This window comes from Labeo rohita, chromosome 18 (genome assembly GCF_022985175.1).
Source record: "Labeo rohita strain BAU-BD-2019 chromosome 18, IGBB_LRoh.1.0, whole genome shotgun sequence".
In the NCBI taxonomy this organism is placed as follows: Eukaryota; Metazoa; Chordata; class Actinopteri; order Cypriniformes; family Cyprinidae; genus Labeo; species Labeo rohita.
In genome coordinates, this window is record NC_066886.1 from 9,304,245 (window position 1) to 9,331,529 (window position 27,285).

A 27,285-nucleotide genomic window follows, 5' to 3' on the forward strand; every position below is an offset into this window, starting at 1 on the left:
ATTCATTTCATCACTGAGAAAATTAGTAATAGTACTAAATTATTTCCCTATTCATATATCATTGTATTTTTTGCATTGCAACAACATAAAATATAAGGTATTTCAAAAATTCAGTGGCATGGAACCAATATTTTTTATTTTTGTTGGAATGATTTAATATGTATGCCAAAATAGGCACATTTTATTAAAATTCTATCTCAGTTTGTTTTCTGAATATTAGCCTTATTGTTATATTTATTATCTTTTAGTTGATAATTAAGGTCTGTGGTTACCATTACTTGAAGAGGCTTGAGGGCCAAATTACTCAAAATTAAATAAATAAATAAATGTTGAAATATATAAATAAATCGTTAAATGCATCATTTAATTATTGAAAGCATAAATAAATGTATAAATATTTATTTACTTAAATATTTAATTATTTATTTATTCATTTATTTAAATATTTATTTACGCATTTATTTCTGTATTTATTTATTGCCTCCACATCTCATTTTGAGGTTTGCGGTTGTCGGCACGTCACTCAACAATAGTGGGCGTCACCTTTCCAGCTCAATTACTTTGGTAATAAATAAACGCAGAAATAAATGCGTAAATAAATAATTAAATAAATATTTAAATAAAAAATATTTATACATTTATTTATGCTTTCAATAATTAAATGATGCATTTAACGATTTATTTATATATTTCAGCATTTATTTATTTATTTATTTTTGAGTAATTTGGCCCTCCATATTTTCGCTTATTATAATATATTATGTAATATTATAATATAGGCTGTATTTTCTTTAACCGTTTGCCGGTTAAAGGCTATGATAATAACGTCTCCTCCTTTTATTTTGAAAACGTGGTAATTACGTCACTAGAGCTTGTTGCGGGCTCGCTGACAGACTCACGCGATTGTTTTGGTAGGATGGCCGCTCCTGTCAGTGACAGCAATCAGAGACCGCTGCAGAATGCCATGAGACTTGTAAAAGTGGCCATTCAGCTGGATACCGGCAACAGACACAAGGTACAGATGTTTAAATCTTTAAACCTGTGCTGTTAGGTCCAAATATGGCCATATTGAGCCAGTAAATGCATGCGCGAGTTACGTCATTTATCAGCGTAAATATTGATCGAAGCAGAAGATCATGAGAACTCCAATGATTTTCCCCCAAAAACTGGCGAGTCCATTTGAGTGGAATTATATCAACGGTGATATGGAGTGTTTACCTTTTGATCTGAACTAATGTAATGACCTGTTTCCTAATCGTCTGAAATTAGAGTGTTTAAAGAGTCATCAGGGCTAGTTTGAGTTCATGTTGTGAAAACACACAAATTCAGAGATGTTGTGGGTTGTTGTTGTTTTTTAGCAAAGACTAACACAATTACATGGCACTGTGCTGCAGAACACATCCAGTAAAATCTTCCCGCCACCCACTATGATTATTTATTTACTTTTATAGGAGGCCTACTGTGAATACTTGAAAAGTATCAACTATATCTCTCATGTTCTGCTTGAAGATGCCACATCTAAACGTAAGTTTGTCATACTTCATTAGTTCTCCGATCAGACATCCTTAAACCTCTATTCAAATGTGATATGTGTTTTCAGGCTTTAAAGCTTATTTCACAATGCATTCATTTCCTCTGCGTTAGTCACTGTCATGTGGCGTAAACTGGCTTCCTATTTTAAGAGAGGAAGAGATTGTATGTGCTAATGTGTCACAGATTTGTGTGCTTCATCATGACAAAACAGTTAATTTAATTGACAAGACAAACAGAGATCAAAAGCATCTTAACTTTTGTAGATTGCATCAAATGATTCTTAAAGCTCTATTAAGATAAGGCTCTCATCTTTATGATTAAGTTGTGTAAGTCTGCCGTGTTGATTAGGTTGGAGTAACTCCACTGTCAGATTGTAACTGTAAAGTTTTGTTTTTATGGACTGGATGAGACGTGAGTCTTTTGCAATTCTTCTTGCAGAGGAGGGAGAGATGGAGTCGGTGGAATTGGAGAAGATGGTGAAACTAGTTGAGCAATGTTTAGAGAGGGTTAAATCATGTGTCATAAGAAAGCACGAGTCCCCAACACCTATCATCTCTTCCACTTCTCCATCCGCCTCCCAAAAGACAGTCATTCCAGCTATTAATGCAACAAATCATCCCAAAATGACAGGTGAGCCTTTATTTTTTTATTCAGGGTTTTCAGTTAGGGTGTCTAATGTATTAAACAGAGACATTTCTTTAAAAAAATATATATTATTCATACACTACCATTGAGAATTTTGGAATAGTTAAGATTTTTAAGTCACTTAAGTCTCTTATGCTCACCAAGGCTGCATTTATTTTATGAAAATATAGTAAAAAAAAACAGTAATATTGTGAAATATTATTACAATTTAAAATAATTTTATTTGAATAGATTTTTGAATAGTTTGAATAGTTGAATAGTTACATGATCATACTGTTATTTGTGTGCTTAATTATTAATAATGGTTCTTATTATTGTCAGTGTTAAAAACAGATTTTATTGCTTAATATTTTTGATGAATATAATTTATTTGAAATAAAAGTCTTTTGTAACATAAATGTTTTACTGTCTTACTGTCATGGTTTATGCAAAACTCCTCTTTCTGTAGAAACACCTAATGCAGCTGCATTGATTTCTGAGACCCAAAGTAGACAGCAGCCCACCAGACATCGCAGAGTCCTCTCTGAAGGAGGGGAGACTGACTCCCCCTTCCTGCCACCTGAAGTTTTCCAGAAGCTTCAGTCAATGGAATCACAAGACAATCGAAAGTAAGTCAGTGAGCCACTGAGAGTTTCATAACCATTGTATACATAACAGCAGAATGTGGGGGAACCTACATAATCATGGGTGCAGAGTCCCAATATTTATTGATCGTTGACTTCACATCTTGTTCCCAAAGATATGGTACCATATACAAAGACATGCAAGATAATAAACAAAAACAAGATTAAATGACTAAAAAATATATATTAAAAATATACATTACTATTATACTCTACCAGTCAAAAGTAATTTTTTAAACAAGTCTCTTCTGCTAACGAAGCCTGCATTGATCCAAAGTACAGCAAAAACAGTCAAATTTTTAAATATTTTTACCATTTAAAATATGTTTTTTTATTTGAATATATTTTAAAATTTAAGTTATTTCCTGTGATTTTTAAAGCTGAATTTTTAGCATCATTACTCCATTCACAAGATCTTTCAGAAAATGTTTACTATTCTTATTTGTTGCTCAAAAACATTTATTACTATTATGTTACAAAACAGTAGAATTTTTTCAGGTTTCTTTGATGAATAGAAAGTTCAGAAGAACAGCATTTATCTGAAATAGATATCTTTTGTAACATTATAAATGTCTTCATTATCACTTTTGGTCAATTTAAAGCATCCTTTTTAAATAAAAGTATTAATTTCTATAATTTATTTCCCAAAAATAAATAAATAAATATAAATAAATATATATATATAAATAAATAAATAAATAAATATATATATATATATATATATATATATACACATATATATTTATTTATTACAACTCCAAGCTTTTGAATGGTGTAGTGTATAATGTTACAAAAGTTTTATTTCAGATTCATTAAAAATCTGGAAAAAAAAATACTCAACTGTTTTAAGTATTGACAATAATAATAAATGTTTCTTCAAATCAGTATATTAGAATGACTTCTGAAAGGTCATGTGACACTGAAGACTGGAGTAGTGAAGCTGAAAATTTAGCTTTGATCACAGGAATAAATTACGTTTTAAAATATATTAAAATAGAACACAGTTATTTTAAATGGTAAAAATATTTCACAATATTACTGCTTTTGTTGTCAAATAAATGCAGGCCTGGTGCGCAGAAGAGAGTAAAAAACATTAAATCTTACTGTTCAAAAACATTTGACTGGTAGTGTGTAATTCTAAAGGCTAATAAACAGTGTTTCATTTAATTGTGTCTCAGCATCTCAGAGCTCTACATTAAAAAAAAGTGTTATCATTTGCTTAAACTTTCTCCAAAAGGAATGCCCTTGTTTTATTAAATTAGATTATCCAAGAACATTATGCTTGGTTTTAAAAGAGACAGAATAGTTTTTGTCAAATACTTGAAAACTGTATATGGTGGTTCATTTTTAATGGATGGCATTCAAATATAGTTTTTGTAAGAAAGCAAAAAGCAATAATGTCAACAAGTTTGTTTTTATCTGGATGATGCTTCTAAGAAAAATACACCAAGGCAAAAACTGCAAGCTTTTGCTTAAAATTTAAATAACTATTATAAGTAATTATTTTTTTATTCTGTTTTGTTAGCTGCTGTCTTGAACCTTTAAAATTTGTTTTTTTTAATCACGTTTTTTTTTTAAATAATGGTTCACATGACACCCCACGTTTCACATTAGTTACGTGCATTTCCACTGAATGCTGACCCCGACAATTGATCTTTCAAGGCAATCAGTTCTGTGCTAGAGAACAAATCTATTCTGCATTCATGTGAAGGAAGTTAATAGAACATCACGTCCTTCTAGTCTCACTAAGAGACTACTCTCACTGTCTCTAATGCACAGAATGTACACAATAAGACGTTTTTTATGTGTATGACAGGGAATTAACGCCTATTGAAGAAGCATCACGTCTCAACCAGAAACTTAAGGCTAATTATGAGGCTCGGCTGGCAAGACTTACTCCTAGTCAGGCCACACAAAAAACCTCACTGGTAAGTCTGGAAAAATGTGAGATATATATATATATATATTATATAACATTTTCCTTTTTCCATTTTTTAGGTATTTATCTCCAGTAATATTTTATTTGTATTTTTTTCAGAATCCTTTTCTTTTGTTAACAAATTCTGAAGAAAAATAGAAAATATGAAAATAATAATAATAATAAATATATATATATATATATATATATATATATATATATATATATATCAGGAAAATCATGAATTAATGAAACAGACCCACCTTGTGGTTCAAAGTTTTCATAATATCTATAAAATTCTATATATGGTGTGGAAAATCTGTAAACACTGAACTTATTCTTTGACCAATTTCATATGTTTGCGCACATGATCTGTGACCTTATTGTGCGCATGCGTAGAACGCGTCTGACGCCACACCTGTTTTAAATGGCTTTGCGCGATTCACTCAACTCACATGTACATGTGCTGCGACGCCTGCTGTGGTTTTGGGATCCAGTCAGGGACCGAGAGAGCGATAGACTGGCCGCAAGTAGAAGAAAACAATTCATATTTAATAACTTGAGGTCGCTATCGCAATACTGTCGTAGTTTTAATGAGAAATATCGCATTTACTTACACGGTAAGCTCTTTCGTTTGAGTTTTGGTGGCGGTCAAATGTAATGTTGCTCGGAGTTACACAAACAGTGTTTGCTGTCCAGTACTCAAGAATGATCCGGAGACGCAGAGAAACACCAATGGATATCCGTTTATACTGGAAAAAAATCAAGACATTCTGGAAGGTTCGTTTTGATTATTATTATTATATTATATTATATATTACGTGGCGACAAAGTAAAATAACTGGTACTTCTCGAACGATTTACATATTAAATTCTTTTATGTTTCCAGGATAAATCGTGTAAATTTAAATACGATCTGTACTGTATTGGTATGCTAAAATGTTTCCGTTAATCGCAATGAATCTTTGCCGTTAGAAAATCCAGTGCGTAATGACGTTAAAATATTTAAATTTTGAAAGTTGACAACTCACGCTGTGACCTAAAACTGTTTTAATTTGCGTTTTGCATTATGTATGCAGCTTTTAAGACATTATATTAATTGATAAACTACTTTTTATGTTTTTAAAAGCTCATTTGACACTACAGGATTAATTTAAATCAACTAGGGAAAAGTTTGATTTACAACTGGTGAGCAGTAAGTAGTTTAGTTTTTGTGATTGGATATGGTGGATGTTTTCTGAAGAGTGTGCTGAATTATGTGTTTAAAGCTATATTCGCTTTATGTAACTTTCTTCAACTTTCTCTTTTTTATTCTTCTAATGTAATCTAAACCTATGAAATAATTACTTGTATAACAATGGCCTTTTTCTTATGCTTATTACAGACTCTCTCACTCCAGAGACAGATGATGGAGAATCTGATAATAGCCAAAGCCAGGCAAGATGCCGTATCCTTAACAGTTTCTAAATGTGTTGCTTTGGTTAAGATCTGGTTTCAGAGTTTACACCTAAATGCATTGCATTACCATTCTAATGTAAAATCAGCCTGGTTTAGGACGGGTGTTAAAGGAGAACTCCACTTCCAGAACAACAATTTACAAATAATTTACTTACCCCCTTGTTATCCAAGATGTTCATGTCTTTCTTTCTTCAGTTGTAAAGAAGTTATGTTTTTTAAGGAAAACATTTCAGCGTTTTTCTCCATATAATGGACTGGTATGGTGCCCCGATTTTGAACTTCCAAAATGCAGTTTAAATGCGGCTTCAAATGATCCCAGATGCAGTTGTAAACGATCCCAGCCGAGAAAGAAGGGTCTTATGTAGCGTAACGATCGGTTATTTTAATAAAAAAAATACAATTTATATACTTTTTAATGCCAAACGCTTGTCTTGTCTTACTCTGCTTGGACTGTTTTTGTTCCGGTTCGTGACAGTTAGGGTATGTCAAAAAACTCCCATCTCATGTTCTCCCTCAACTTCTAAATTGTCCTATATCGCTGTTTTACCTTTTTTGTTAAGAGTGTTTGTTCTTTGCATGTTCACATTGCAAAGACTGTGTCGGTACTTTTGCGGCAATGTAGGATGATTTTGAAATGATCTTTGAAGTTGAGGGAGAAAATACGATTGGAGTTTTTCGACATACCCTAACTGTCTTGAGTCAGAATACACAGAGTTCAGGGAGAGAAAGGCAAGATGAGAGTTTGAGATTAAAAGTATTTAAATTTTTTTTTTTTTTTTGTTTTTTTTTATGAAAATAACGATCGTTTTGCTAGATAAGACCCTTCTTCCTTGGCTGGGATCGTTGACAACCGCATTTGGGATCGTTTGAAGCCACATTTAAACTGCCTTTTTGGAAGTCCAAAATCAGGGCTCCATACCAGTCCATTATATGGAGAAAAATGCATAAATGTTTTCCTCAAAAAAACATAATTTCTTTACGACTGAAGAAAGAAAGAAAGACATGAAAATCTTAGATGACAAGGGGGTGAGTACATTATATGTGAATCTTTGTTTTGGTAGTGGACTTCTTTAAAATGTAGTAGTTTGTGTTTGCACTCTGGTGGCTGTAATTGGATTGTTCTTGCTATCGTATCTGTTACAGCTATTTTCTTCTCATCAATAATTTCTGTCTATTACTTATGCTGTTGTAGAGGTTATTACATAATTATAAAAGGGTTCTTGTTGTCTGTTTATCGAAAGCTTATCAAAGGGTTTTTGATGTCTTTTTTTGAGTTCATCAATGTTTGACCTTTGAGATGCATGTATCATCTCTGTAAGAAAGGTTTAGGGTTGGAAGGTCAACACCTCTGTGACCTGTTAACGTTTCATGAAATCATACTATTTCTGGTTTATTTTATTTTTTAAAAAGGTATCTATGTGTATTAAGTGAACTAATGAATTATTTTCAAAATCTCTAATATCTAATATCATTTACTAAAAGCTTAAAGCACTGCCTCATTGATACTAGAATGTAGACATGAAGAACCGAAAAGCAAACTTTTACTGTGTAATGTGAATGTTTAATCAATGTGAGCAAGGTTTGCTTTCAGCTGATATCTTTTTCTAAGTGTGGTAATTTTTTAAACGTTTGGTAGTTTTCCTGAACTCTTGCAGCTTCAAAGAAAAATGGAAGAGAGGAGACTCAGGCTGCAGGAAGAAGCCAACAGGTGAGCCTTCCTGCCCCATAGGCCTTATAAAGTTGTTTAGCTGGCTGTTTATTTGCAGATGTAGTATTTTGAGAGTTCCCTGTTTCATATCTGTTGTTTGTGGTGTTAGCAAAGGCATTATGTAAATGCATTTATGCATAAAATTGTGCATTTTTGCAGGAGGTTTGCGACCTGTGGGACCATGACACCTGAGGAACAAGAGCAGCGAGTTCTGTATGCAAGTGTGCTTGAATATGAGCAAGATCATGTAAGTTTATGTATATTGTAGCTTTAAAAAAAAAAAAAAAAGATTATTATTTTATTTTTATTTTTATCATTTTAGTAAACAGTTGTGCTGCTTAATATTTTTGTGGAAACCATATTTTTAATGATTTTATTTTTTTTCCTCCAAGATTCTTTGAGTAGAACTATGGAAGCCTGTTTCCACCACTGAATAAAAAAAAAGTAATTGCACGTTTTTCTCAAAATTCTGACTTTTCTCACAATTGCAAGTTTACGTCTTGCAGTTTTCACAAAAAAAAATGTTTTTTTTTTTTTTTTTTTTTTTTTTTTTTGCATTTTTTCGTAATGCATATATAAACTCGTTTGCGAATTATAAAGTCAGAATAACGGGATATAAACTCACAATTGCAAGAAATGAATTGCAAGTTTATATCTTGCTATTATGAAAAAAGTCAGAATTTAGAGATGTAAACTCGAAATTGTGAGAATTCAGAATTGTGAGAAGTCGCAATTACTTGTTGTTGTTGTTGTTGTTTTTATTCGGTGGCAGAAATGGGATCCTATGTTTAACGGTATTAATTTGAAGCCGAACTCATTTAAAAGAAAAAGTACTGACCAAACATTTAATGTACACAAATGTATAAACAGTTATTTTATTGGTTTACTCTCAGGAATGGCCAAAAGTTTGGAAAGCTAATCTGAAAAAGAATCCAAATGATCCAGTGCTGGTTTCAGGTCTTATTTCATGTCTTCTCAGGTAGGTCCTTGCTGTCAGATCATGTGTGAGCATAAAAATGTTTCTTCCGTATCTTATGCATTTCTTTTCCAATCCCAGCTACCCAGACCACCCAGTCATGAAATTGCTGAAGAGGCTTCAGTATCGGGTGTATAACAGACTATATCCTATAGTGAGCCAGTGTGTTTCTCTGAGCACTGGTCGCTCACTACCCTTAAAGCCCTCCCGCAGTGCCCAAAGCCTGCTCCTGTCCGACAGTTCTATATCTCCACAGCAGCAGCAGAGCCCACTCAAATCTGCCATGACACACAGCTTATCAGACGCCTCCATCTCCCTTTCCCCTTCCCACGACCTCAACGCAAACGACACAAAGTCCGAGATCGACCCGGATGAGTCCTCAACTCTGGTCTCCACAGATAGGGAGAACTCTTTTGAGGATCTAGAGAAGTTTCTTACTCAGCTGGACTGGGTTCCTTCTCAAGGTGGAGATGATACGGACTCTGATGTGACCTTTGACACAACACATGTGGGCCTAGAGTCTCAAATTCATCATCTTGAAGAGCGTGCTTTGAAAGAACATTTGAAGGCCATCGTCAAAGACATCCACATTGCTATTGGTAAATAAATGTCTGATCTTGTGTGATTGAATGAGACCTTAGTTGTGATTCTAGATGTGAGTTCAACATTTTAGAAATCCCCTGTTATAGCCAGTGGGATCTGTATGGTCGTATCATGTGTTTATCATAATCTTCCATTAATGTGTTTGTAAAAAGGTCTTTTTATGAAATAGACTAGTTGGCTAAAAGTCTGTGGTAAATGGATTTGTATTTGTGTGAAACAGATCGCCTGCTGTCTCTGTGTCTACTGTCTTTTGAATGTCTCAACACTGCAAATTCTAAGGACCAATGCGTGGCGAGTATAGAGGAAGTCTTCTTCACCCCTATTTGGCGCCCTCTGTTGGCCCTCTTTAGGTATGTCACAAAATAAATGTTTTAAAAATGTACACCAGCGTTTAAAACGGGGGTGCCCAAACTTAGTCCTGGAGGGCCGGTGTCCTGCAGAGTTTATATCCAGCTTACCTCAACACAACTGCCAGGAAGTTTCTAGTATGCCTAGTAAGAGTTTGATTAGCTGGTTCAGGTGTGTCTAACTGGGGTTGGAGCTAAACTCTGCAGGACATGGCCCTCCAGGACCGAGTTTGGGCACCCCTTGTTTAAAAGTTTGAGGTCAATGAGGGTGTTTTTTTTTTTTTTTTTTTTTTTTTCTCACCAAATCTGATGTGTTTGATTAAATACAGTAATATTATGAAGTCTTATTATAATTTAAAATAATTTAATATTTTAAAATGTCATTTATTCCTGTGATGGCAAAGCTGAATTTTCAGCAGCCATTACTGCAGTCTTCAGTTTCACATGATCCTTTAGAAATCTTTATAATATGCCGATTTGCTACTCAAAAAAGCAAAAACAAACTCCTTTCTTAACTCCTTTTCTCATCTATTGATTGCATCTTTTCTTAATAAAAATATTAATTTGTAACTTATTTTCTAAATTTAATGAGTAGTGTATAACAAGAATTAGGTTAATCTAGTTTTGCAGAGATTTGAGTTAAACAGATTTTTAAATAATTAATTTTTCTATTTCACTTATGTGAAGTAAATACTGTATTTTAGTGAAATTAATGCAGGAAATTTTAATTGTTGGTAACACTTTACAATAAGCTGTCATTTGTTAATGCATTAACTAACATAAACAATGGGCAATTAATTTATTACAGTATTTATTAATCGTTGTTAATGTTAGTTAATAAAAATAGTAGTTCAGTTTTAGTTGTTTAGTTAGTCTAGTCATGTTAGTTCACAGTGCATTAACTGTTAACAAACACAACTTGTGATTTTAATAATGCATTAAAGGTTTAAATTAATATTAACTAAGATTAATAAATGCTGTAGAAGTATCGTTCATTTTATGTTCATGTTAACTAAAGTAGTTAACTAATGAAACATTATTGTAAAGTGTTACCAATTGTTTTTTCCTCATTTAAAATCCATTTAAATTACTTTGGCAGAGATTGCTGAGTCATGTTGAGTCATATGGATTGTCTAGACACTGAGCTGTAGATGGCACTGTTAATCTAAACTTCCACAGTCCCAGAATGGCTGAAAATAACCATCATGCCCTTACAACTGCTCCCTTAAAGCTCTTAGCCATCAAAGCACTTTTATAGATGCTGTAGGGTTTAGATAACTGCATGTAAATGACTTTGTGATGCGGTTATGTTTTAGGAAGGTGCATCAAGAACGGGAGCTGACTGTTGAGAGCAGCATGCGTTTTCATCGTAATGTTTCACCTGGTGATGTTGGTGTACCATCCAAACTGTTCCCCAGAGACCCAGCTGTACTGCACGGTTCCTATCCATACGAGTCAGCAGTGCAGGAGCTGAGGCTTCTGTGTAGAGATCACTGTCCTCAGAAGAAACTGGAATGTATTGGTAAGATTTTGAATTGGAACCACAAACCCTTTCAGTGTGTCAGTTTATCATGTAAATTACAAAAATAAAATGTTTTCAAACAGGTTTACCAAACACACTTGCCATTTGGTCTGACACACTGCTGGTCACACCCTTTTTTTTTTTTAAAGGTGAAATCAGCTTACAAATTGTTCACTTTCAGTTATCTGTGTATGTTAAAAGTATAGTTCACCCAAAAATGAAAATTCTGTCATTACTCACCCTCATGTCGTTCCAAACCAGTAAGACCTTTGTTTATCTTTGAAGTACAAATTAAGATCTTTTGATGAAATCCGAAAGCTTTCTGATCTGGCATAAACAGCAATGCAACTACCACATTTTAAGGCCTGAAAAGGTAGTAAGGGCATTGTTAAAATAATCGATGTGACATCAGTAGTTCAGCCATAATTTTATAAAGCTACTATGCAGTATATGCAGGAAAAGAAAGCTCTCAGATTTCACCAAAAATATTTTGATTTGTGTTCTGAAGATGAACAAAGGTCTTGCAGGTTTGGAACGACATGAGGGTGAGTAATTAATGACAGAATTTTCATTTTTGGGTGCACTATCCCTTTAAGCTGTGATAGGAGAAAGTATTGTAACATTTTATCAAATCATTTTAAAAATGTTATTCTAAGTAATTACATGATGTTGATTTAATTAATCAACAAAATTCTAATTAATCACAAAATTAGTTTTACTGTGATAAATAAAAAAAAAAAAATATATATATATATATATATATATATATCAAAGTTATGACAGTGGAAAGTGACATTTGTAATGGGCAAATGCGAAGTTTAGATGGGGGAAAAAAATCAGTTTTGAAAGCTGAAATTGAGGCTTGATAGCTTACAGTTTCAGCTTCATAATTACAACTTGTTTTATGTCATAATTTGATTTAGTATATCAAATTCAGCTTATTCAGCATAATTATTAGTCATATTTATGAGAAAGTTATGACTAATCATGACTTGATCTTATAATAATGACTTGTCATGACTATTACTTCATAAAATAATGCTTTGGTAAATGTATTTTGTGTGTGTGTGTATGTGTGGCAGAAATGCGGTTCCATACTTTTGCCTTTAATTAAGGTGTTCATAAATGTAACCTTTTGCACTTTGTTTAAAATTAAATTCCTTTTGCACCCCTAAAGGGTGCATATTAGTCTTTGGTGCATATTAATGTTAAGAGTGCATATCAGTGCTGAAATGTACCCTTACAGTTTGAACATAAATCTATTCTGTCTGCATTTGTTTTTCATTGCAGTGAGAACTCTACGAATCATCTGCGGCTGTGCTGAAGAGTACCGCCTCCTGCAAGAAAATGATCCTCCACCCAAATCAGCAGCAATGTGAGTATACATAAGTCTTATAAAAACTGTTATGTTCCTGTAAAGCTTCATCCATTTTGCTGTCCTTTTCAAAAAAGTAGAACAATTCATGAAAGTACTTTATGTTGGAGTTCAGAGTTCTTCTAGAACAATCTCCTGCTTGTCCGCTGGCCTTGTGTCAGACTTCATCAGACCTCACGGAGGCCAGAGCTCAGCAGGGGTGCCGTCTTGACCCTCTGGACCCCGCGGGGTGCTCAGAGCTGACTTCCTCTCTAAGTGGGTCGCCCTGTCTGGAGCAGACTTTGGCCTTGATGCACTTTGAGAGAGAGGGTCTGAGCGTAGAAGTGCTTCGCTCAAGTCAAACTGATCAAGTAATGATAACCAAAAAGTGAGCCTTATCTATAATGTATACAGACTTGTGACTCTAGTTTATGAGATGTTCACACAACTTCTGGCCAATGAATTTGTAAAACTCTTAATTTGTGGATTTACAGCTTGAATGGGTGTGTTCCACCAGAGTAACATCCTGATGACACGCATTTTCTTAAAAATGTGGGTTTGTTTAGGTTTATCGGAGTCAATGTATTTAGCTCAGATTCCCTGTGGTAATTCTCCCACAGACCTCAGCGTCTGCTTCACTCTTTTGGAAAACATCTTAAGTTTCCTCCCATCTCAGCTGCAACCTTGACGGTTAAAGTGAGAGCTCACGCTAGCATCCTGCAAAGGGGAAAAAAAAGTGCACAGGGAGATTATGTGGGCCTGTGACCTTTTGGCCCTGCCACACCCATCAAAACAAGCTGCCTGTTCATCTTTCTCTCGATTTCTTGCTTCATTCAAGGAAACGAGGGTAGAATGAACTCTTGCGTCATATCTACATGTCTCTTTGCATCAGTTAGCAGAGCGGTGGCTCGTTGGTGACGCACATGCTCAGAGGTTTGGCGGCCCATGACAATGGCTGATGTAGATACTTATTTTTGAAGCAGTCTTGCAATGCTTATACAATGACTCACAATTGTGCTTCTTAAGAAGGAACAGTTAGCTGATGTGAAATGTGTAGAAATGTCTCAACTGGTGTGAATTATGCTGTTTACACTATTCAATATATGCATGGTGATGTAATTAAAAAATTGGGCAGAAAGCAGGCTGTATTGCAGGTAGAAGCTTCCAGTGCAGACTTGTTACCTGTGTCAACTTTGAATCAATCAAATGTATATGCTCAATTACGCTTTTACATTTAGTCATTTAGCAGACGCTTTTATCCAAATGAGGACGATAGAAGCAGTCAAAACCAAATAAAGAGCAAAAATGTCAATGCTGTGAGTCTTGGTTAGTCTAACGCAGTACGTGTAGCGAGTTTATTTGTTTGGGTTTTTTTTTTTTTTTTTTTTTTTTTTTTAAATAAAAAGAAAACAAGTAGATGAAAAAGAATAGAAAACACTAGCTTTAGAGGCTCGTTTTAAAATGAATAAAAAGAAATGTCGAAAGAATAGAAAAAGAACAGAGCACCGACATAAGGTGCCCCGAGTTTGAGTCCTGACTTCGAATCCCGCCTCTTGGATCTTTCCCAAACCCGCTCTCCTCTCTCTCTCCCATTCACCTCCTGTCATATCTTCACTGTTTTATCTAGAAAATGCAAAAATGCCCCCAAAAAAAGTACAGAGAATACTATATATTTTGTATTCTATAAGAGAATAAAAAGTATTCATTTTATAGACTACAAATATTAGAGGGTCAAGTTTTTTTTACGTAAATAAATTAAAAGTAACAAGTAGATGGAATGGAAAAAGTATAACGAATGTTAGTGTTGGAAGCAAAAAGTATTAGAATAAAAATTGAATAAAGTACAAATGTTAGAGTGTCAAGAGCAATACAAACAGGGTTGCCAGGTTTTCACAAGAAAATCCACCCAATTGCTTCTCAAAACGATCCCAATTACGTTCCCAGGGGTAAATATTGTGTTAGTGGGGTCGCTTCAACCCACAGAATTAGAAAAACAACCTGCGGCAACTGTGAAAAAGTAGCCCAATTCCATGGGAAAACTGTGGACTTGGCAACACTTGCGCATCGCGCTGTCGTACCGAAGTAAACACAGAGGACATAAAGTAAGAGATTATGCATTTAAAAAAGACATTTACATATAGTCCACGAGAAAATAAGTTTAATTTATAAAAATGAACCCATTCAAAAGTTTAACTGTTCAGGACAAACAAGGGACTCATGAACATCTATCACTAAACAAAAAAACACAGCTGTGAATCATTCAGGTAACAACGCAGTATTAAGAATCAAGCGTATGTAAACTTTTGAACGGGGTCATCATTATGAATTCAGTTATTTTCTCTTGTAGACTATATGTAAACCTTTATGTGAAATATCTTCACGTCAGTACTAAATAAAAAAATATATCATACATTTTGTATGATCCCTCTTATTTTGGTAAAATTAACGCTGCAAGATTCTGCAAGGTGTATTTTAACTTATGACCTCAACTGTATTTATAGTGTGATGTGCTGCAGAAGCCAGTGAAATTGTGTATAGGCAATATGAAAAATAAAGACAAGGATGTATGACAGGAGAATAGAGTTTTAAAACTTTATGATGTGAGCCTTTGTTTTGCTTGAATGTAAACTACGTCTTGCAACTGTCTGGAAAACTTTGTGACTCTCATGAGTGCAGAATCGTGACTGTTGATCTAGAGCAGGGGTGGCGAACTCTGGTCCTGGAGAGCCGCAGCCCTGCAGAGTTCAGCTCCAACCCTAATTAAAACTTACCTGCCTATAGCTTCCTAGTTACCCTTCAGACCTAATTAGCTTGTTTAGGTGTGTTTGATTAGGGTTAAAGCAAAACTCTGCAGGGCTGCGGCTCTCCAGAACCAATGTTCGCCACCCCTGATCTAGAGTGACGTAATTTAACTGTTCAGACTGCGGTCGCATTGCAAAACATCTGACCTATATTGGATTTAGTACCACATGTGGAAGTGGCACAAATTGGAATTGAAAGATCAGATTCCATGTGGTTTGTGCTGTTCACACTGTCATGAGAAAAGCAGATCTGAGGATTTGGGCCATATTTGCCTGCGGTGTGTATGTAGCCTATATTTTGGGCTTTTAGGAAGGAATGAAAGTGCACCGCTTTGAATGCAACACAATCATTTACCTCGTAATCTTGTATTAGTTATTGGGAGCCAAAATTTAAATAAAAAATTTAAAAAAATGTATGAAATCGCATGGCCCTGAATTTTAATTTAATAATAGTAATAATATTTGTTGTTGTTTAAAATAGCTTAATTTCTGATGTTCTATAGTTGTTATATTTGCATATTTATTTTAGATTTTATTCTATAAAATGTATAATATGCAGTTATTTATTGAATTATCAATCAATTTTTTTTTTTTTTTTTTTCCTCCTCCTTTTAGAAAGATTTATTATAGAATTATGATTTTGCAATTGGATGGATTGGTCATACTGCCCATCCCTAATTTCTGCATGTTTATTTATTCTTACCAGAACAATGTTCTGTTGCTTTTCAAGTCCAACGGTTTGGTTCGTTAGCATTATTTGGGTGTTTTCAATTTGGGTGTTTGAACTGTGGTTTAAAAATGATTGTGCTATAAAGGCATCAGCGATCCGAAAGGAAATGTGTCATTGTGAGACTTGTCCTGATTTTGCCCTGGTAGCACAGCCAAGGCACATTCTGCCTTTGTTTTGCTTTTAAGTTTGTATTTGGTTGTGAGGGAGAATGAATGTCCTCATGCATGCATGAACATGAACAATTTAGCCATTCTCACCCTTTTTTCGGTTGTTCTGTTCCATTGTCTCTCCTCTTTCTCACTCGCTCACTTTCTTCTCTTTCACTCGTACTTAAATTCATATTGCTGTTTCCTTCTGCACAGCAGTCTTTTCCTCTGTCTGTCCGTCTTTTGTATTATTCTTTTGTCTTTTCTTTAGAGGGGGCATATTGCTGAAAACAAAGCTGTTTGAAATATGCTCTGATTTTGTCATAATTAAACAGGCTTGAACAAGCTAACTGCTGCGTCATCCCAGCACGCCTTTGCTGTGCATGAGCATTATTTTGAAAGCAGGAGAAACAGTGTTGAAACAGAGATGATGATGGTATGCACAGCTATTCTCACCTGTATGAAACATATCAGGTGTCCTCCAGTCCGGCAGGAAAGGGGACACCCAGCTATTTTCTCACGCAAGCGTCCCTCAAACGCACGAATCACAGGGTTTATCTGTTCTTCCTGATACTAGCTTGTCCTGCAAATAAGTTTAATTAAATTTGTTCATTTACTTTATCTAATTTCTCTTATTTTGTTTCTCCCAGAGGTGCCGACGACCTGTTGCCCATCCTGGCTTTCGTGGCTTTACGCAGTGAAATGCCTCAGCTGGTGTCTGAATGTGCTGCGTTGGAAGAGTTCATTCATGAGGGGTGCGTCTTCAATATAAAATGTTGTGTAATTTATTTATTTATTTATTTATTTATTTATTTTAATTTTCTGCCATTATGAACTGAAAATGACCTGAACATGCTGTACCACAGGAAGTTGTGTAGACTTTTCCATGCTGCGTGCACTTGCCTCCAACTAGGCCATGATTTGTGGTGGTCTTTTGTAAAGTCAATCTCTTTTTAGATTTAGACGTTATAAAGAATGAAGTGAAAAGTAGCATGTGATATCAGTGGCAAGTAACCACAGAAAGGTCAATGGGAAAATGCTTTACGCCAAAAACTATTGCTAAAAGTTTGTGGGTTTTTAAAATGTCTCTTATGCTCATGATGGCTACCTATATTTGACCAATAATTTTCATCATCAAATCATTCTAAAATGATGATTTGGAGTTCAAGAAATGAGTTCATTTGCAAAAACGGATAACTCGGTTTTTAACCATTGGGTTATTTTCGTTAAGTAAAAAAATAACACAAGCAGCTAACTAACACAATAAAAACGTAACACAATAAAAACGTAACATCATAAAAAACATGATTTTTGAAAATGTTATCTCTTTTTGCAAAAAAACCCTCTAAATATTACTTAGTGTTGAAGAATTTGTTTTGCTTAATTTTTGTGGGAACCTTGATACTTCTGAAAAGTAGTTTATGTATATTCATGAAAACAGCTTTAGACATACACTACCAGTCAAAAGTTTTTGAACGGTACGATTTTTAATGTTTTTAAAGAAGTCTCTTCTGCTCACCAAGCTTGCGTTTAATTATTTATTATTATTTTTATGCATTATGCATTTATTTATTTTAAAAAGCTATTTATTCCTGTGGCGAAAGCTACATTTTCAGCATCATTACTCCAGTCTTCAGTGTCACATGATCCTTCAGAAATCGTTCTAATATGCTGATTTGCTGTTCAAGAAATGTTTATCAATATTTAAAATGGTTGAGTACTATCTTTAGAAAGATCTAAAGATCAGCATTTATTTCAAATAAAAAGACATTATACAGTAGTCAACATTTGAAGTGGATCAAAAAAGTTGTGCTAAGACAAGAACAGGCATTGTTTTAGTTTTAGGACAGCTTTGAAGAAAGGTTTTGATCCACTTCAAATGTTGACACTACTATTCAAAAGCTTGGAGTCAGTATTTTTTTTTTTTTTTGTGAAAGAAATTATAGAAATGAGTACTTTTATTTAGCAGTGATGCTTTAAATTAATCAAAGGTGATGATAAAGACATTTATGATGTTACAAAAGATTTCTATTTCAGATAAATGCAGTTCTTCTGAACTTTCCATTCAAAGAAACCTGAAATTCTATTCAGCTGTTTTAAACTTTTTTTTTTTTTTTTTTTTTTTTTTTTTTTGAACAGCAAATCAGAATAATAGAATATTTCGGAAGCATCATGTGACTTGAGTAATAATGCTAAAATTAAGCTTTGAAATCACAGAAATAAATTACGTTTTAAAATATATTCAAATAGATAAGTTATTTTAAATGGTAAAAATATTTCCAAGTTTAACTGTTTTTGCTGTACTTTGGATCAAATAAATGCAGGTTTGGTGAGCAGAAGAGACTTCTTTTAAAAAAAAAACATTAAAAATCTTACTGTTCAAAAACTTTTGACTGATGTAACATTAAACTATTAAATAAAACAAACAAAAATTGGAAAAGATTGTCCAGTTGATACTAGAGCTGCATGATTCTGGATAGATTGAGAATCTTTTTTTTTTTTTTTTTTTCTTTTCTTTTCTTTTCTTCTTCTCCCCCCTCTTCTTAAATAGAGATCACAATTCTCCCACGGTGCTGAACTAAGCAAAATAACGTGATTTACTAGAGGCTGTGCCTCATTCTATTCAAATATGTTTAATTTGAATGAATCATTCGTTCAAACAAATTGAATGACTCACTCATAAATACTTTATTTGTTCTGTTACTTACTGAATGAGTATTTAAACAAATCTGTTAAATGAATGATTCAGTCACATACAATGATTAAGTCACTTGTTGCCACCTAGTGGCTTAACATTGTAATCAACAAATGCTACATGAAGCGCTAATTTGAAGTGAAAAATTATTTGCTCAATTTCGATCACTACCATAGACATCAGTGTTTATATCTGAACTATAAATGTTTGTCCCAGTACTTCTGTGATGAGTGATAATTGTATGACATAAATAATACTGTGTGTATTTTCAAAGGTTTAATAGACACAAATCATTATCATTTAGAAATAAATTTGCGTGGGTGTTTTGAATCAATTGAATGTGTAACTCTAGTTGATGCCTGTAATGCTGTGAGTTAAATGTTACTCTTATAATGGGTTAAAGCTTTGCAGTTACAGCCTGACTAAATATTATGCAATAGAAAATAGCATATCTCAGATAGACTGTCAATGGGTTTGAGAGACTGTCAAATTTTTGGCATCAGTTGTTGATAATGGTGAGGTAGATTTGGCTTGTCTCATCCTTTTAAGTGCCAGTCTCGCTATCATTTGGGCATGCATCAAGTATCGACAGAACACGACCTCACTTGCTACCAAAAATCGAATCTCATCTATTGCACAGTCTCAGATTTTGTGCATGAGTATTTCAGCTAGAAAAATACCCTCCAGTCTAAACATGTTGGAATAAACCCATAAAGCAAATATTACAGTTCATAATATGAGTTCAACTTAGATGCCATCTTTCATGTTTACTTGTATTGTTTTGAGCAGAGGATATCACAGTGCGATCTCAGTTCATTTGGGTGACCGCTTGACCTGTTTCCTGAGCAGCGTTATGGGTATTCATGTCACCCCTCCTGCGCTGTACTCTCGCGTGTCTACTCAGACCACAGCCCTGAGCTCTGTTTATCAGTATAAAACTGGACATTTTTACAGGCTGGTTAGATTGGCACTTAACAAGGAATGTTGGGGATATTCTGGTTTGGGTTTTTCTTTCCCTATAAAAATACAAATAAAATCTCTTTAGATGTTTATGCTCCTTGGTGGCTTGGAATTGAGGGTGGTGCTCTGGAGCGTGTGAGCAAAGTTGTGATAGGAAGTGTTCTCATGCTCAGGCACACTTGACAGGTTTTGTTTAATTAGGACTATATACGTGCATCTTGGACTGATTTAAAGGGATGGCTCACCAAACTATTTTGTCATTATTCATGGCATTCCAAATTTGCTGTTATTTTTGACATTGAACTCAGAACTTTTTTTTTTAATTCACCAACTGTTCGTAGTGGCAGGATTCAAAAGTGTCAAAGTGAATTATATTCACTTTCATATATTCCATCTCTCAGGCCACAGACATTTAGTATCACATCACTTGCTCACCAGTGGATCCACTGTAGTGAATAGGTGCTGTCAGAAAGAGAGTTCAAACAGCTGATTTAAAAACATCACAATAATCCACAACAACTCAAATCCATCAATTCATGTCTTGTGAAGTGAAAATCTGTGTATCCATGAAGACATTTTAAATTCAACCATTGCTTCTGGCTAAAATATCTCCATTATAATATGTGACCCTAGACCACAAAACCAGTCATAAGGGTCAATTTTCTGAAATTGAGATTTGTACATCAAAGCTGAATAAATAAGCTTTCCATTGATGTATGTTCTTTTAGAACAGGACAATATTTGGCAGAAATACATCCATTGAACAATCTAAAATCTGAGGGTGCAAAAAAATCAAAATATTGAGAAAATCGCCTTTAAAGTTGTCCAAATGAAGTTCTTAGCAATGCATATTACTTATCAAAAATTAAGTTTTAACAATTTTATGGTAGGAAATGTACAAAATATCTTCATGGAACATGATCTTTACTTAATATCCTAATGATTTTTGGCAAAAAAGAAAAATGTATCGTTTTGACCCATACAATGAATTGTTGGCTATTACTACAAGGGTCCAGGGTCACAAATATCCTCTATCTATAATATTGCTTTTTCCCATGGAAAAACCCATCTCATCTTAATCAGGAGAGAAATATGCACAGATCAAGCAGCTTTTCACTTTCCAAGATATAAATTTATGGACTGGAGTCTTGTGGATTATTGTGATGTTTTTATGAGTTGTTTGGACCATTATTCTGACAGCGCCCATTCACTGCACTGATGAGCACGCTATGTAATGCTACATTTCTACAAATATCTTCTGATGAGGAACCAAACTCATCTACATCTTGGATGGCCTGAGTGAGCAAGTTTTCATTTTTAGGTAAACTATTGCTTTAAAGGAGAAGTCCACTTCCAAAACAAAGATTCACATATAATGTACTCGCCCCGTTGTCATCCAAGATGTTCATGTCTTTCTTTCTTCAGTCGTAAAGAAATTGTTTTTGGAGGAAAACATTTCTGCATTTTTGTGGTTGTAAATGATCCCAGCTGAGGAAGAAGGGTCTTATCTGGCGAAACGATCGGTTATTTTCATTAAAAAGATACAATTGAAGTACTTTTACATCTTGCCTTTCTCTCCCTGAACTCTGTGTATTCTGGCTCAAGACAGTTAGGGTATGTCAAAAAACAATCGTATTTTCTTCCTCAACTTCAAAAATAATTTCAGAATCATCCTACATCGCTGCAGAAGTACCGACCCGGTCTTTGCAAAGTGAACATGCAATGAAGATCAAACACTCTTAACAAAAAAGGTAAAACAGTGATTATAAGACGATTTCGAAGTTAAGAGAGAACATGAGATGGGAATTTTTTGGCATGCCCTAACTGTCATGAACCAGAACAAAAACAGTCCAGGCAGAGTAAGACAAGACAAGCGTTTGGCATTTAAAAAGTATATAAATTGTATTATTTTTATTAAAATAACCGATCGTTATACTGGGATCGTTTACAAATGCATTTGGGATCATTTGAAGCCGCATTTAAACTGCATTTTGGAAGTTCAAAATTGGGGCACCATATCAGTCCATTATATGGAGAAAAATGCTGAAATGTTTTCCTCAAAAAAACAATTTCTTTATGACTAAAGAAAGAAAGACATGAACATCGTGGATGACAAGGGGGTGAGTACATTATATGTGAATCTTTGTTTTGGAAGTGGACCTTTCATACGCGAGTCATCTCAAGTCATACGTGAGATTTTTGTTCTTTATGCAAACTTAAGCCTTTTGTTAATAATTGCACCTCATACAGGTCTCAAATCAAATATGATTTAATGACACGGGTGTAAAATGACTTTAGGGTGCAAAATTTTTATATTTGAGTAAACTTCTTTTAATGAACAATAATATAATACGGTCTGCCTTTTCTTCCTTACTTTCTCTTCTCTAATCACACTCTCCAACATGTTACACGCTCTTGGCTTCAGCTTGATCTCGTGTCTTAGTCTCATTAGCAGATGGGTTCACTTGAAGTTGACCCTCAGTGGAAGAGATCTTGTTTTCCCTTGTGAGCAGAAGCGCTAATGAAGTGTTTATGTCTACAGGTATCTGATCGGAGAGGAAGGGTACTGCCTCACGTCAATGCAGAGCGCGCTGACCTACGTTGAGTCATTGCCCTTGGGTGGGGCTCCGCCCCCGGCTGCCAAACCCACCTGACGTAGGTAAAGCCAATCATATAATTTCAGGTTTATCCTCTCTGATACACACTGACTTGAATCTGAGCTACCTACATGTAGGCTACATAGATTGTCTTTTCTTTTCTTTTTCTTTCTTTCTTTCACAAAAAATCTTTAAAATGTTCTTTTAAACTTTTTATTTATCTGAAAATAACAAAAAAGTCACTTTTTTTTATATTAGTTTTTAACTAAATTAATATATTAGATTAGTTTCTGAAAGATTATATGACACTGAAGAGTGGAGCAATGGCCGACAAAAATTAAAATTAATTTGCATTAAAAAAATCTATATAAATATCAAATAGGAAAGTTATTTTGAATTATAGTCACTGTTTTTACTGTATAATATTACTGTTTTTCTACTCCAGTAAATGCAGACTTACTAAGCATAAGAGACTTCTTTCATATATTTAAACAAATATCTTAATGACCCTGAATTTTTGAGTGGTGGTGTTGTAGTATTATTATTATTATTATTATTATTATTATTATTATTATTATTATTATTATTACCACCACCACCACCCTTATCGGTAACTTTATAATAACTTTCATTAATCATTACCAAGATTTATATAATGATTAACAGATCATTAGTTGATATATTCACACAGCTAGAAATATGCTTGTTAATGTTTACTAATGCGCTTATTATACATTATCTAATGATTAACAGATCATTATTTAATGTGAATTGAAATGTTTACAAATGTCATTGAACTTTGAATTCATATGATCATGCACTTTGAAAATCTACAAATGATTTTGATAAGATGGTTTACAAAAATTAAAAGCTTTATTAATAAGTCATTAACAATAATGCTCAACAGATTATTTTTGGTAGTATACTTCTGAATGCTAACAAATGTCATTAAACTTCAGTTTGTATATAACCTAATTCTTTTTACATTTACAAATGTGGTGAAAAAATGGCTTTAAGCACTATTTATTAACTCATTAGTCTTTAAAGGTAATATATATTTGGTCTTTGTTGTGTAGACTTCTATTTTCACATCTTAACAAATCATTTATTAATTCATGTTTTTGCAGTGCCCAATCTAAAGTGGAAACTCATCATTTGTAAATGTTTGTAAAAAATCATCGTTAATTAATCATCAGTCATCAAAAATAAATCATTATTACCCTTATGAACCCATCTCGATGGCAAAATGTCTCCCAAATGGCCTGAAATCACGCTATTTTATTTATTTATTCACAAGACCTTCATTCACATTCGGAACACAACTTAAGATATTTTTGATGAAATCCAAGAGCCTTATGAACCTGCATAGACAACTGAGACATTTAAGGCCCAGAAAGGTAGTAAGGACATGAAAATTTTCCATGTGACATCAGTGGTTCAGTTGTTCATGAGCTTTTTGTTTGTTCTGAACAGTTAAACTGCCCACTGTTCTTCAGAAAAATCCTTCGGGTCCCACAACTACTTTAGATTTTCAGTGTTTTTGTCTAGTTCAACCTTTTCCAACAATTACTGTATGATTTTGAGATCCATCTTTTCACAGTGAGGACAAAACTCATATGCAACTATTACAGAAGGTTCAAACTCACTGATGCTTCTGAACAAAAAAGATGCATTAAGAGCCGGGGGGTGAAAACTTTTGAACAGAATGAAGATGTGGACATTTTCTTATTTTGCCTAATTATCTTTTTTTTCTCATTTAGTACTGCCCTTCAGAAGCTACAGAAAATGCTTGCATGTTTCCCAGAAGACAAAAGTAAAATTTATTCTGATCTTTATAATTCAAAAAGTTTTCACCCCCCAGCTCTTAATGCATTTTGTTTCCTTCTGAAGCATCATTGACCATTTGAACCTTCTGTGATAGTTGCATATGAGTCCCTTAGTTGTCCTCGGTGTGGAAAGATGGATCTCAAAATCATAGTCATTGTTGGAAAGGGTTCAAATACACAAAAATGCTGAAAAACCAAAGAATTTGTGTGACTTGAAGGATTTTTCTGAAGAACAGCAGGCAGTTTAACTGTTTGGGACAACAAGGGACTCATGAACAGCTATCAGTAAACAAAAACCACAGCTGTGGATCATTCAGGTAACAACATGGTATTAAGAATCAAGTGTATGTATATATTTTGGTAAAACACTTAACATTTTGCAGATTCTGCAAGGTGTATGTAAACTTTTGATTTCAGCTATACTTAATTGTGTTAATCATTAATGTTTATTAATCTCATTAGTAAACATTAACAAGCACATTATCTCTGTTTTTAGTTATTTGAACATATATTAACTAATGATCTGTTAAGCATTATATATGTTTGTTAATGATTTATTGCTGAAAGTTATTATAAAGTGTTACCGTTATCTTTCAGCTGAGTAAGGACTTAGTCAAATGGTGGGTCAGAGCAAGATGAACTAAATCTATCAGACAAAATTGTTCAGCCTCATCAGAACTGACTGTGACGGAGTTATCCCATTTTATCCAAACATTTAACTTTGCAGAGCACAATGTCTGTACAGTTGTCACTTACGCTACAGCATCCCAAGTTGAAATGCGTTCCTCTTTCGTCATCGTTCATCAGCTTAGATTAAACAAATAGAAAAGGAGGGGCTGGGCGGTACCCCTGGATCACAGCCAGATGTGTTGCTCTTACCTTGATGGATTAATTACATTGAACTTGCTGAACTTTGAACTTCACTTCTTAAAGTGAAATGTTGCTGTTTGTTTTTGCCCACGGGGGGAAGTTTCTATTTAAGGTCACGTTACTGAAATAATGATAGTCTACGGTGGCTTAGGTTCTAATTAGATTACCCAATGGCGACTGTTAAACATGCCAAAACGTCAAACAAACTTACAGCCTCTGCCAGAGTGATGGAGAAAACTTGTTTTTGCTTTTCTAACAGCCTCTGTTCTTAAAGGAATAGTTCACCCCAAAAACTAAAATTCTGTCTGTAATTACTCACCCTCATGTCGTTGCAAACCCGTAAGACCTTCGTTCATCTTCAAAACACAAATTAAGATATTTCTGATGAAATCAGAGAGCTTCCTGACCCTGCATAGACAGCAACGCAACAATAAATTGAATAAAGTGGTTATTTTTGTTTTTTTGTTTTGTTTTGTTTTTTTGCACACGAAAAGTATTCTCGTAGCTTTAGAACATTACAGTTGAACCACTGGTGTCACATGGACTATTTTAACAATATTCTCACTACCTTTGTGGGCTTAAATGTGTCTATGAAGGGACAGAACTCTCTCGGATTTCATCAGATATATCTTAATTTGTGTTCCGGAGATGAATGAAGCTCTTGGAACGACATGAGGGTGAATAATTAATGACAGAATTTTCATTTTTGGGTGAACTGTCCCTTTAAAACCCTTTTTTTTCATACAGTTTAATTAGAGCCGTTTGTGTTTTGTTTCTAGGTGCCTCAGCCAACGGAAAGATCTCATCGTGTTTGACAGTCCTCAGGAGTTGGTGTATCTCCTCTGCTCAGCCTGTTTAGTCCCAAATCAGGCCAGACTTCAGTTCTGCTCAAATCGTCCCCACCTACTGCTTTTGAAGGGACTGGAGAAGGTTATTCGCTGTGTTTGGACAGTACAGGGCAGGTTGGTCCGAATGTGGTTCGAGGCGAGATGAGTATTGTAGCCAAAGCAAAAAAATATATTTATGAGATGAAATGAGCCAGATGTTAGGAAAGGTTAAGAGTTAAGATATCATCTTTTTTTTTTTTTTTTTTTTTTTTTTTAAAAATGTGTGTGTATATATATTCTAATCCCATTGACCTTTTTTATTTTCTTGTCCAAATATATTTCCCAGAGAATTTTACAATGGAAATGAAAGACTAAAGCACTACTAGCTAGCATTTGTCATCCTGTAACACCCTATTTATTAAACAATATAAAAAGAGACACTAATAGTTTTTGTGTTGTTTTAGCTCATTTTTATTCATTTTGAGCTTAACTGGGTAGGAGAAAATGGAGAAAAATGCAAAACATTCTCTTATATTTTTTTTTTTTTTTAAATACGCTGAGCTGTATTTCTTTTGCAAGTAAATATACCACTAAGCAAAACAGGCATCATGTTGTTAGACAGTATAGGTTTTATCAGTTTCTTTTTAAATATCTTAACTTATTTAAATTCACTCTAGTAGTCAAAGAAGTAAAATCGATGTGGAAAAAAAAAAAGTTTGGATGTGCAAGAAAGATTAATGCTGCTGAACTGTCTTCACTCTGACGTTACTGATGTTAAGGGGATTGAATAGAAAATAGAGGCGTAATAAAATGTGCGTGCAAATGCCTAAAATATATATATATATTTATATGTTGAATGTTTGTTGCATAAGTATGTAATGTGAATGATGAATGTAGCTTGAATCTCTCTGCCTGAGAGAAAACAGCCGTGTGTTTTTGTACAAAACCTTCCCAAGTTCTTCATACCCGATCATTAGGATTGGATAATGCACATGGGCATGGTTTAAAAGAAATTGCATGGCATGTGAATTTTCTAACAATAAAGACATGTAACCCTTTCTAGTTTAATTCCTCATTCTTCCATGCTTTTGAACACCTTTTCATTGATTAGGTACAATTCAAAATGCAAAGAAATCACTGGGAGAG

The 27,285-nt window shown here is 34.0% G+C and overlaps 1 protein-coding gene across 3 annotated transcripts; it reads left to right on the top strand.

The window, feature by feature from the left end:
• Positions 1-892: 892 nt before the first annotated feature.
• vps9d1 (VPS9 domain containing 1) lies at positions 893-27,197 on the top strand. 3 transcript variants are annotated; one of them, XM_051135533.1, is made up of 17 exons: positions 893-1,015; positions 1,452-1,524; positions 1,972-2,163; positions 2,627-2,786; positions 4,618-4,729; positions 5,419-5,499; positions 6,104-6,166; positions 7,833-7,885; positions 8,045-8,132; positions 8,779-8,864; positions 8,943-9,460; positions 9,685-9,814; positions 11,128-11,333; positions 12,624-12,708; positions 17,015-17,119; positions 22,562-22,678; positions 26,092-27,197. In XM_051135533.1, exons 1-16 carry the CDS (start codon positions 917-919, stop codon positions 22,671-22,673), a joined length of 2,163 nt encoding a protein of 720 aa, XP_050991490.1. In that variant the 5' UTR covers positions 893-916; the 3' UTR covers positions 22,674-22,678; positions 26,092-27,197. The 3 variants fall into 3 exon arrangements, with proteins under 3 accessions (XP_050991490.1, XP_050991491.1, XP_050991493.1); XM_051135534.1 differs by having other exon boundaries at positions 895-1,015; positions 22,562-22,674; XM_051135536.1 differs by lacking the exon at positions 5,419-5,499 and having other exon boundaries at positions 895-1,015.
• Positions 27,198-27,285: the final 88 nt, after the last annotated feature.